Source organism: Triticum urartu, chromosome 1A (genome assembly GCF_056163025.1).
Source record: "Triticum urartu cultivar PI428250 chromosome 1A, HENAU_Tu73, whole genome shotgun sequence".
In the NCBI taxonomy this organism is placed as follows: Eukaryota; Viridiplantae; Streptophyta; class Magnoliopsida; order Poales; family Poaceae; genus Triticum; species Triticum urartu.
In genome coordinates this window covers 485,524,264-485,534,347 of record NC_141873.1, presented here as the reverse complement: position 1 = coordinate 485,534,347, position 10,084 = coordinate 485,524,264, and the positions used below count along the sequence as shown (strand labels likewise).

At 45.1% G+C, this 10,084-nt stretch overlaps 1 protein-coding gene across 1 annotated transcript; it reads left to right on the top strand.

Annotated features, from left to right (window-relative positions):
- Nucleotides 1-1,254: 1,254 nt before the first annotated feature.
- Nucleotides 1,255-9,514, top strand: UPL4 (ubiquitin-protein ligase 4). Its single transcript, XM_048685919.2, has 17 exons — nucleotides 1,255-2,003; nucleotides 2,095-2,205; nucleotides 2,286-2,402; nucleotides 2,492-2,650; nucleotides 2,729-2,887; nucleotides 3,815-3,970; nucleotides 4,052-4,173; nucleotides 4,281-5,385; nucleotides 5,629-5,695; nucleotides 5,796-6,973; nucleotides 7,061-7,291; nucleotides 7,375-7,479; nucleotides 8,095-8,175; nucleotides 8,306-8,374; nucleotides 8,468-8,596; nucleotides 8,683-8,766; nucleotides 9,068-9,514. Exons 1-17 carry the CDS (start codon nucleotides 1,395-1,397, stop codon nucleotides 9,131-9,133), a joined length of 4,548 nt encoding a protein of 1,515 aa, XP_048541876.2. The 5' UTR covers nucleotides 1,255-1,394; the 3' UTR covers nucleotides 9,134-9,514.
- Nucleotides 9,515-10,084: the final 570 nt, after the last annotated feature.

Sequence of the window (10,084 nt, the reverse complement as noted above, 5' to 3'; positions counted from 1 at the left end):
GATCTAGTGGACGCCCGCACCCCGGCCAGCCGCCTTCGAGCTTGCGCCTACAACCCCAACAACTTTCCTGCTCGCGCGCGGCTCGTGGGCGGGCACCCTGACCGGCCACCTCCTAGTGTGCGTCCGCGGCCCCACCCCTCTCCACTGTTTACGCATGCCCGCGGACCCACCCCTCTCCCTTGCTCACACACGCTTGCGGCCCCGTCCAGCTGCTCGTCCCCACGCCCCGGTCGACAGCCTTCGAGCTCGCGCCAAACCTCCCCTGCTCTGCCGGTGCCCGCCTGAGCTCATACTCCTACACATGAATTGGTTGAAATCAATGAGAATCGGGGTTGGTTGCCGGAAATTGGAGGGGATTTAGGCAGAATCGGAGCACCTTGTCGAAGTTTTGTCGGACTCCGACGAGTCCGGCGTCGGTTGGGCTGAAATTTCTCTCCCGTCTACCGCCGCATGTCTTTTTAGTTCACCCTAAAAGTCGACTCCAAAGCTGGATATCTTGGGTACAAGTTCTTCTTTCGGGGAGTTATAGATTTTTTCCCCTAATACCGGCCGTTTTATGGTATGTGAAATTGTTTTCGTCCAAAACTATAAAATACGATTATTTCACGGTTTAGCTTTATTTAATCCAGTTTTGCTAAAGCACATCTAGATGTGCCATAAGTATTGCACATCTAAGTCCTATGTCATTGATGTTACGTTGAGATTCGTGTGGATATTTTCTTTTTCTTTTTTCTTTTTCTCTTTATACTTGATTCACTCACTTAGATGTGCAATAACTAGACCACATCTAGATATGCCCTAGACAAATCCTTATTTAATTTTTAGATTTCTTACCACAATACAGTGCCTTTTACTAGATCTGCTAGATAAAGGATCCCGTCCTCGCTCGGAGCCGGAGCCTATCCTTCCGGCCTCCACGTAATCCGCAATTAACAAAGCACGCATGGGCAGTGCCTTCCCAGGTAAGCCTCGCCCCGCCAATGGACGACGCCACACCAAAAGTCCAAAAGCAAACCCCGAACCAAACCAAACCAAACCAAACCGCAAGGCCAGGCCAGGCCAGGCCGCGGCGCGCAGTTCCATTACTGCCCTCCACCCACCCACCCCCGCACACAATGGCGGTGCGGAACTCCCAGATAAACACGGGGAATCTCCCCCAGAAACCGCACCGAATCGGTTAAAAATCTCCCGGATTTTAAACCCGATCGATCGGGATAGAGGGGTAAACCAGACTTAAAACCCGCCCCCCCTCCCCACCCCGCACGTCTCTCAACTCATATCCCCCCGATTCCCCTCCCCGATCGATCGTGTTCGTTGCTGGGACGGAGCGAGGACTGCCGCTGTGCTGCTGGCCTACGCCCGCGCCCGGGGGCCTGAGGTGAGCGCGCGCGCCGATGGATCGCTGCCGGAAGCGCCCCGACTCCGACCCCGGCGGCTCCGGCGAGGCCGAGACCCCCGCCGATAAGCGCCCCTGCACCGCCGAGCCCTCCACCTCCGCCGCCGCCGCGCCCGCGCCGCCGGAGCAGGCCGCCTCCGACATGGACACCTCGTCCTCCGGCCACGCCGCCGAGGCCGACGCCGATGCCGATGTGGACGGCGACGATGGGGACGGGGACGGGGACGGGGATGGCGGGTCGTCTTGTGAGTCGGATGGGGACGGGGGGCCCGGGAGCGGCAAGTTCCGCCGGATGGTGGCGGCCGTCGCCTCGGAGGGCGCCGGGGGAGGCGCGCTGCTCGCGTCGCTCACGGAGCTCTGCGAGGCGCTCTCCTTCTGCACCGAGGACGCCGGGGGCTACTTCCCTGTCGAGTCCGCCGCGCGGGCGCTCGTGCGGCTGGCCGGCGCCGACGTCGCCAGCCCCGACGAGCTGCTGCTCGCCGTGCGCGCCATCACCTACCTCTGCGACGCCATGCCGCGCGCCGCCGACGCCGTAGTCCGCCACGGCCTCCTCCCCGTGCTCTGCTCCCGCCTCCTCGCGATCGAGTACCTTGATGTGGCCGAGCAGGTAACGGAGCAGCCCTGAAAACCATCACATTGACCTGAACCAAGCGCTTCATGTGATCGATCAATCACGCTTCTTCTGTTTGTATGAGCAGTGCTTGCAGGCGTTCGAGAAGATATCGCTGCGGCAGCCGGCGCAGTGCTTGCAGGCAGGCATGATAACCGCCGTGCTGGCATACATTGACTTCTTCTCTGCAAGTATTCAGGTTAGAATTGCAGAATTTCCATCTTTTGGTGCGGAGAATCTACAGCATTTGCTAATTGGGTGCCTGCTTGGATGGTTCAGAGGGTTGCTGTCTCAGCTGTTGCAAATGCCTGCAAGAAGGTCCCCGCAGATTGCTCCCAGTTTGTGATGGATTCGATCCCAATGCTGTGTAATCTACTGCAGTCTGAGGACAAGATGGTATTGTTACCCACTAATTTAACCGAGCTTGCTTGTATTAGGCATGTACATAGTGCTCTGCTAATGTTTCAGGCGATATAATATCACAGGTTGTTGAAAAGGTTGCAACTTGCCTGATAAGCATTGTAGACTCTTTTAGTGGTTCAGTGGAGCTTCTTGACCAGCTCTGCCACCAGGGCCTGGTAGAGAAGGTCCTTCCTTTGATCAACGCCAGCGGACTCACTTCCCTTAACCCATCAACTTGCAGTGTATGCTTCCCCTTGACCTTCTATGCGTATCATGAGTATGTCTTTGAGGGAGTTGATTGTAGTTTGTTGTGATTGCAGAACTTGATCGGGCTTCTTGCTAAGCTAGCCTGTACTTCACTTGTGGCAGTGAAGTCTCTCTTTGAGTTGAATGTTGGTAGCACCATAAGGGGGATTTTGGTCAGTTCAGATCTCTCCCATGGGATGCCATACCTGCCTTCGGAAAACCAAAATAACCAGGTTGGTTGCTTAATATCTTTTTTACTGCCAGTCCATATTTCTATAGTTCTGTTTCTTGGTAATGTCAACATCAGGTGGTCCATAACCTACATGAGCAGAGGCTGCTGTTACCAGTAGTAATACTAATACATGCACCAAGCTCAGTTGATCAGTATATTTACTAGAAAAGAATTAGTAGGCACAATTCTTTTGTCCGATTCTCCTAGAATCTTGAGAATTGGACCTCTAGGATTGTCAAAAAAAATACGGGTTCAAGATTTTGGGAGAAGCAGCCAAAAGAACTGGGCTGTAATCTTATAAGTTATGCTACCATTATTGTGAATTTGTCTTATCCATTTCTTTGTGACTTAACTTGTACTCCCTCCGGTCCTTTTTACTCTGCGTATTAGATTTGTGTCAAGTCAAACTTTGCAAAGTTTGACCAAATTTATATAAAAAATATCAATATCTATAATATCAAATATATATACTCCCTCCGTCCTAAAATTCTTGTCTTAGATTTGTCTAGATACGGATGTATCTAATACTAAAACGTGACTTGATACATCCGTACTTAGACAAATTTAAGACAAGAATTTTGGGACGGAGGGAGTACTACGGAACTACATTTCATAATGAATCTACAATATTGATTTGGCATTATGAATGCTGATACTTTTTTCTATAAGTTTGGTCAAAGTAGAGATACTTTGACTTCAGACACAACTTATATGCAGACTAAAAAGGACCGGAGGGAGTATTATAAGCACTGCTTTCCACTTCTGAACAAGCGAAACATTATTTTCATTGATCAATAAATAAGTAGCTATAATAGTAGAACTTGTCCGATCACATCCCTTGATACCTCTTTTTACACCAACATGCAGCCCTGAAGTTCACACTAGCTGCCAACCAGTGATTTGATAGTTTAATTCTTGATCCTACCAGGTTAATGAAGCTCTGAAATTAGCAATCCAGCTTATTCCTTCTGCGGCAAGAGATGTTGAAGACACCTATATAGTACTTGCTAAAGAAAAAATAATTGTCGATGAACCAGGGTTCTTGTGTCAGTTCTCTACGGATATCCTTCCTATCTTGATCAAGGTCTGTTCACAATAACGAACTAACAACTCATTAAGGATGCTCTTGCTCTGAAATATGAAGTGAGTATGTTGTTTTGTGCAGGCAGTCAACTCTGGTGCAAATTCGTACATTTGCTATGGCTGTTCTTCAATTGTAAATAACATCTGTTACTTCAGTAAACCTGAAATGCTTCAAGAGTTGCTCAAGGAAACAAACATATCAAGGTAAACACGACCTGCAAAAGAAGGGCTGCATTCCTATAGACATTTTCACTGAACTCGTTAATTGTCTGAGTCTAAATGAATATGTTACTTCTGTGATTATGTGACAGCTTCTTGGCTGGTTTATTGTCCCGGAAGGATCATCATGTGCTAATCTCATCACTGAAGATTATCGAGATTCTCATGCAAAAGCTTCCGGATGCTTACCTTGGATCTTTTATCAAAGAAGGTGTTGTCAATGCAGTAGAGGCTCTTCTTATGCAAGAGGATTGCTCAAAGTCCAGCCCCCCTCTCTCTGATGACACTCAACAGTCAGAAAATCAACCTGTTATAAGAAATAAACCTACATGTTTCTGCTATGCATTTGATTCCCGCCAATCTGAATCTGCTGAAACAAGGGCTTGTAGGATTGGGCAGGGGAACCTTTTTAATTTCGCAAGACATGTGAAGACAACTTACTTTACAGCTGAAGCAGTGAATTCAGAGATGGGGTTAACAGAGATTTTGCAGAAGCTCAAAACTTGCTGTGCAGTTCTAAATGACTCTGCCGACAAGTCATTCAACCAAGACAGTCTTCAAAATGAAGAACACCTGTCTACCATTTTGAGCGAGGTGATGATGGAGCTTCACGGAGGAGAAACAATGACGACGTTTGAATTCCTTGAGAGTGGACTGGTCAAGTCTTTGTTAAATTACCTGTCTAACGGCAAATACCTTCAGGTGGATGACAATCTTAAAGATTACAATGCTGAACATTTTTGTGCTGTGCTGAAAAGATTTCAGTCATTTGCCCGGATTTGTTTCTCAAGAATGGAGCAAGGTTGGGGTGATATGCTCTTGACACTACTTGTAAGGAAACTGCAGAATGCTCTTACTTCTCTTGACAACTTCCCAGTGATAATGAGCCACAATTTCAAGCCAAGGAACAATATTTCTGATATCCCTATTCGCCACTCAACAATTAGTCCATGTATCCGAGTACGTTTCAAGAAGGATGAAGATGAAACAAACTTATCAAGCTATGATAATTCTGTGAATTTGGAAATCTCTTCTTCCTTGCATTCTATCGAACAATTTCTGTGGCCCAAAGTCAGTACATGCACAAGTGATCAGAATACTGAATCACCACCTAGTAGTGTTGCTTTCGAGAGCAAATGTGCTGAAGATGACCCTCAGGAAAGAGATTCCAGCCCAGAATCTTCTCCTTCATCAGAGGTATTATTCTGTTTGCAATCTTAAGAAACATTAACAGTTGGGATATATTGAAATATGAATAGGCTGAGTGCTACTTGCTTATATTTATAACTTTCTTTTAGTGCCGTAGAGGTTATGCATGGTTTGGCTATTACTTCATACATACCTGTTGATACCGGAAAAAATTATCCAATAAATCCACAGTTTATCGCTGTTCATACTTCTAGGTTTCCGTGTTTTAAGACTAGAATGGCTCCTTTTCAGGGTATCATCAGGGAAAATCAAAATTCTTATGTAGAACCATGCTCGAAGAAAGGGTCGCCATCTTCCGGTGAGTGTGTGTCTAGATTTGACTTAATTACTAGCTGTTATTCTCTAATTTGCAACCTGTCTCTTGTTCTGGTAACCTCAACACCATAATGGATGTGCAGCTGGAGGTCAACCAGAACGAAACAAGTCGACCGGGACTGATTGTGCTTTTCAGCCAAAACTGGTATTTAGCCTGAAAGGAAAAGAGCTTGACCGATCTGTTACTCTATATCAATCAATCCTGCAGGATCAGATCAATGCGGGAGCTGATGTAATTTTGGACACCCAGTTTTGGCGCAGTGTGCATGACATAACATTTCGAACAGCTGCAAATCCAGAAAAAGACGATTCTCCTGAGAACCTGTCTAATGCAGCGATATCAACAAATGACAGTAAAACTGGTTTAATGTGGCAAGCACTCCCTTTCTTCAGCAGCTTGTTGCTTGGCAAGATCCCTTGCAAACTTGATAGATCAAATTCATTGTATGACATATTGTTTATGCTGAAAGTTTTAGAAGGATTAAACCGATACTCGTTTCACCTCGTGTCTAATGAGAGAAACCATGCTTTTGCTCAAGGGAAGTTAACTGACCTTGATGATCTGAAGCCTTCTGTTTCTTCAGTTCCACTGCAGGAGTTTGTTAGTGCTAAATTGACAGATAAACTGGAGCAACAGATGCATGATCCCTTGGTTTTAAGGTCTCGCTGTCTGCCTTTATGGTGCACTGAACTGATGTCTGCGTGCCCTTTCTTATTTTCCTTTGAGGCAAGATGGAAGTATTTCCAACTGACATCATTTGGTTCTTCATCAATGCAACGTGGTCATATGATAGATACAAGTGGTAGCAATATATCAACAGAAAGAGGTTCACCCATTTCACGGAAAAAGTTCAAAGTTGATCGTGATGATATACTGGCTTCAGCTGCGAAAATGATGCATTCCTATGCTAAGAGTAGTGCACTGCTTGAAGTAGAATATGAAGAAGAAGTAGGCACAGGTTTAGGTCCTACAATGGAGTTCTATACGTTGATAAGTCATGAGTTTCAGAAGTCTGGTTTAGGCATGTGGAGGGGTGAGCTTTCTTGTGAAGCTGGCACCAACAATGCTCACATTGGGACTGTGGTCGCGCCTAATGGATTGTTTCCTCGACCGTGGTCTGCTTCTGTAGATTGTGCTTCCTTCTCGGAAATAAATAAAAGATTTCACCTCCTTGGTCAGGTTCTCGCAAAGGCAATTAAGGATGGCAGAATTCTTGACATTCCATTTTCCAAAGCATTTTACAAGCTTATCCTAGGACAGGTATTTTGGGTCCTATATTCTCGGAATATATATCATGTTTATTATGCTTTCTTCTGTTTGTCGATCTAATAATCTTTTCTATGATAGGAGCTTAATATATATGATATCAATTCATTTGATCCTGAACTCGCAATGACCCTTATGGAGTTTAAAGCGCTTACTTGTCAAAGGAAATATTTAGAATCATGTTCGACAAGGGAATGCCAGAGCACATCTGATTTGTCTTATCGTGGTTGTAAAATTGAGGATCTTGTTATTGACTTTGCTGTCCCAGGGTATCCAGAATATGTGCTTTCTTCAGAGGGTACTTCAGACAATGTAAGTGATATGACCGTGCCACTTTCCGTTGCCGGGTTCGCAGCAGATTAAAGTATTCCCTAAATTACTTAAGTTATTTTCAGGTAACTGGTGAGAATTTGGAAGAATATGTTTCTTTTGTTGTCGAGGCAACGGTTAAAAGTGGAATCACAAGACAGCTGGAGGCTTTTGAGTCAGGATTCAGTCAGGTATGCTATATCATGGTGCCGCTCTCATATGTTTATACTTGTGTGTAACTAATGACAGCTTTTCAGTTACACCATGGTTGGGTTGTCCCAGTTCAAAAAATGTGGAGTGCGTGTAGGATGCATTGTTACTTACCTAGAAGCTATCATGGCTCTACAGTTCTTAGTTTATATGCGTTCTACACTCTTTGACAAAGTTGCAAATTTGCTTCTTCCTACTAGCGCTTTTATCCTCGGAGGAACTTGGCAGTAATGCGTTAATTAGACAATGCAAAAGCCATTCCTCATTTAATAACCCTGTGTACTATTTCTTAAGTAATCTTAATCCAATATGCATACACTTCTAACTGTTTCTGATGGCAATCATTTTGATTTGGCGATTGACTCGCCCTTCGTCCTTTTTTTACCAGAGCTTCCTCATCTGTCTGTTCAGGTGTATATAGGCGCTAGGTTGCTTTGATTTGTAACTCATGAGCCTCGCATGGGGCCAATAGGGTGACATGAACTCGATGTTTCACTTCTCATTATACATTTTCCACTCTTCTCTGGTGTTGTCTCTTACTGCTCGTAGTTTAAAAAATCCAATTTGTTGTGCTACACTTACACTGGGTATTGCAGGTATTTCCACTAAGCACACTTCGGGCATTCTCAGAGGATGAGCTGGAGAGATTACTCTGCGGAGAACAAGATAACTGGGATGTATGTGCCTTTTCTTATAAATATGCAGAGAACAAGATTACTCTGTGTCGAACAAGATTACTTTTGTTGGAAGTTGTTGATTTTCTTGTAAATATTCGTTTTTTGTTATTGACACCTTGCTTCTGAACAGTTTGTGAAACTTGTGGATCACATAAAATTTGATCATGGCTACACCTCCAGCAGTCCTGCAGTCCTTAATGTAAGTCTTTTATTAGTAGATACATTTTGAAGTTCCATTTTCCAAGAAAAATAGTATCTCAGTACCATAACAAGAAATCTTAATGCGCTGCAGTTGTTAGAGATCATACAAGAGTTTGGATGCCATGAACGCAGAGCTTTCTTGCAATTTATAACGGGTTCACCTCGGCTCCCTCCAGGTGGTCTGGCTGCACTGAATCCAAATTTGACAGTTGTCAGGAAGGTCTGTTTTCACAATTTAAAGCTACCTCTCTATCTCTCATCAGTTACTTTTTACTAGTTTGCTAACTTGTGCTATACAATTAACAGCATAGCAACAACGATGCTGATGATGATCTGCCAAGTGTGATGACTTGCGCTAACTATCTTAAGTTACCTGCCTACTGCTCTAAGGTCTGAACTCTCTATCTTTCTGCTATCAAAACTGAGCACGTCTTAGTAGATTATAGTTTACTTCTATTCTTCTTACTATTTTTATTAATTAAGATAAGTGCTTTAATATCTTGATGGAACACTTGAGCTAAAAGAAACTGTGGACTATGAAGTGCGCATCCAAGTCAGTAGTAATTGGCATTCTGAACATGCCTTTTCTGGCATGATTATTTGCAGTAGTTAGTTCCAGTTGCTATACGTTTGAGTTTCCTGAAAGTTACCGTTCATTGGCATACTAACACCAAACCTTTGCGCCATTCAGGAAAGGATGAGGGAGAAGCTACTCTACGCGATTACTGAGGGGCAGGGGTCCTTCCACCTGTCCTGACTGGAAACCGATACTGACACTGGCTGCCCGCGCCACACGCAGGAGAAACTCGCGCGTGGTTTTGTAAGTATATCATGTAGGGAAACAATATACGTAGGTGTGGGCGGCTCGCTAAACTTACGACATGATTGGGTGTGGAGCTGATGATAGGAGGGGAAGAAGCAGAGGGTTCCCCGTCAGCCAGTCTTATCTATCCTTGCCTGTACATACTAGTGGTAGTTTTAGGTGTGCTCTCGAGTGTTGGCGAACATGACGACCATCGACTTAGATCACTGCTATTTATGTGGCTGATCTTTTGCTGTACATACACATTGGCTGCAAGTGCCATTGCTATCTATCTATATATCGTTCTCAGCCGGTGTTTGCCTGCTGCATCCTGTATTGCCTAGCATTTGCCGAAATATGTCTACTGCAATCTTGCAGCATGTGGGTATGTCTGACCTCAGACGAAACTATTTGCCCGCCCACGTTGGCTCCTTTGGAGGGGAACGTGGAACGACTTTAGGTTTTGTTGAGATGGACCGTGCTTGAGGTGTCTCTTTCACTCAGGACGGGGTATCTATCTATACCAGTAGCTTCAGGAGTTGGGGGTGGTATTTCTGTGGAAATGGAACTCTGGGCACTCAAAATAGAAAAATTCCCTGTGGAATTCCATCGTTTGGTGTTCTTAATTTTGATGTAGTACCCCTGTCCCACATGCTCCCTGCACATTGGGCATGTTTGTACACCGGTCTTGTTTCGGCCATGTTTGCGTTCGTCCTACGATTACACACTTGTCTCCTTTTGTTGGAGGAAAAGATGTCTGTCGTCGGTGCGGTGCGAAAGGTGGTTGAGCTGGGCAGCCGAGGTCGCTGGAATACAATGACACAGTTCGCTTCCAGATGCGGCCAAGTCATGTATGTACCTATCCTGGTAACAGCGCAAGGCAATCATACGACTCCGTCGAATATA

Bases quoted from the DNA above. Each gene is read 5' to 3' on its own strand.
- UPL4 (XM_048685919.2), top strand. From the start codon at position 1,395: ATGGATCGCTGCCGGAAGCGCCCCGACTCCGACCCCGGCGGCTCCGGC. The intron at 2,403-2,491 runs GTATTGTTACCC...ATAATATCACAG, and splicing joins TGCAGTCTGAGGACAAGATG to GTTGTTGAAAAGGTTGCAAC. The intron at 2,651-2,728 runs GTATGCTTCCCC...TTGTGATTGCAG, and splicing joins TTAACCCATCAACTTGCAGT to AACTTGATCGGGCTTCTTGC.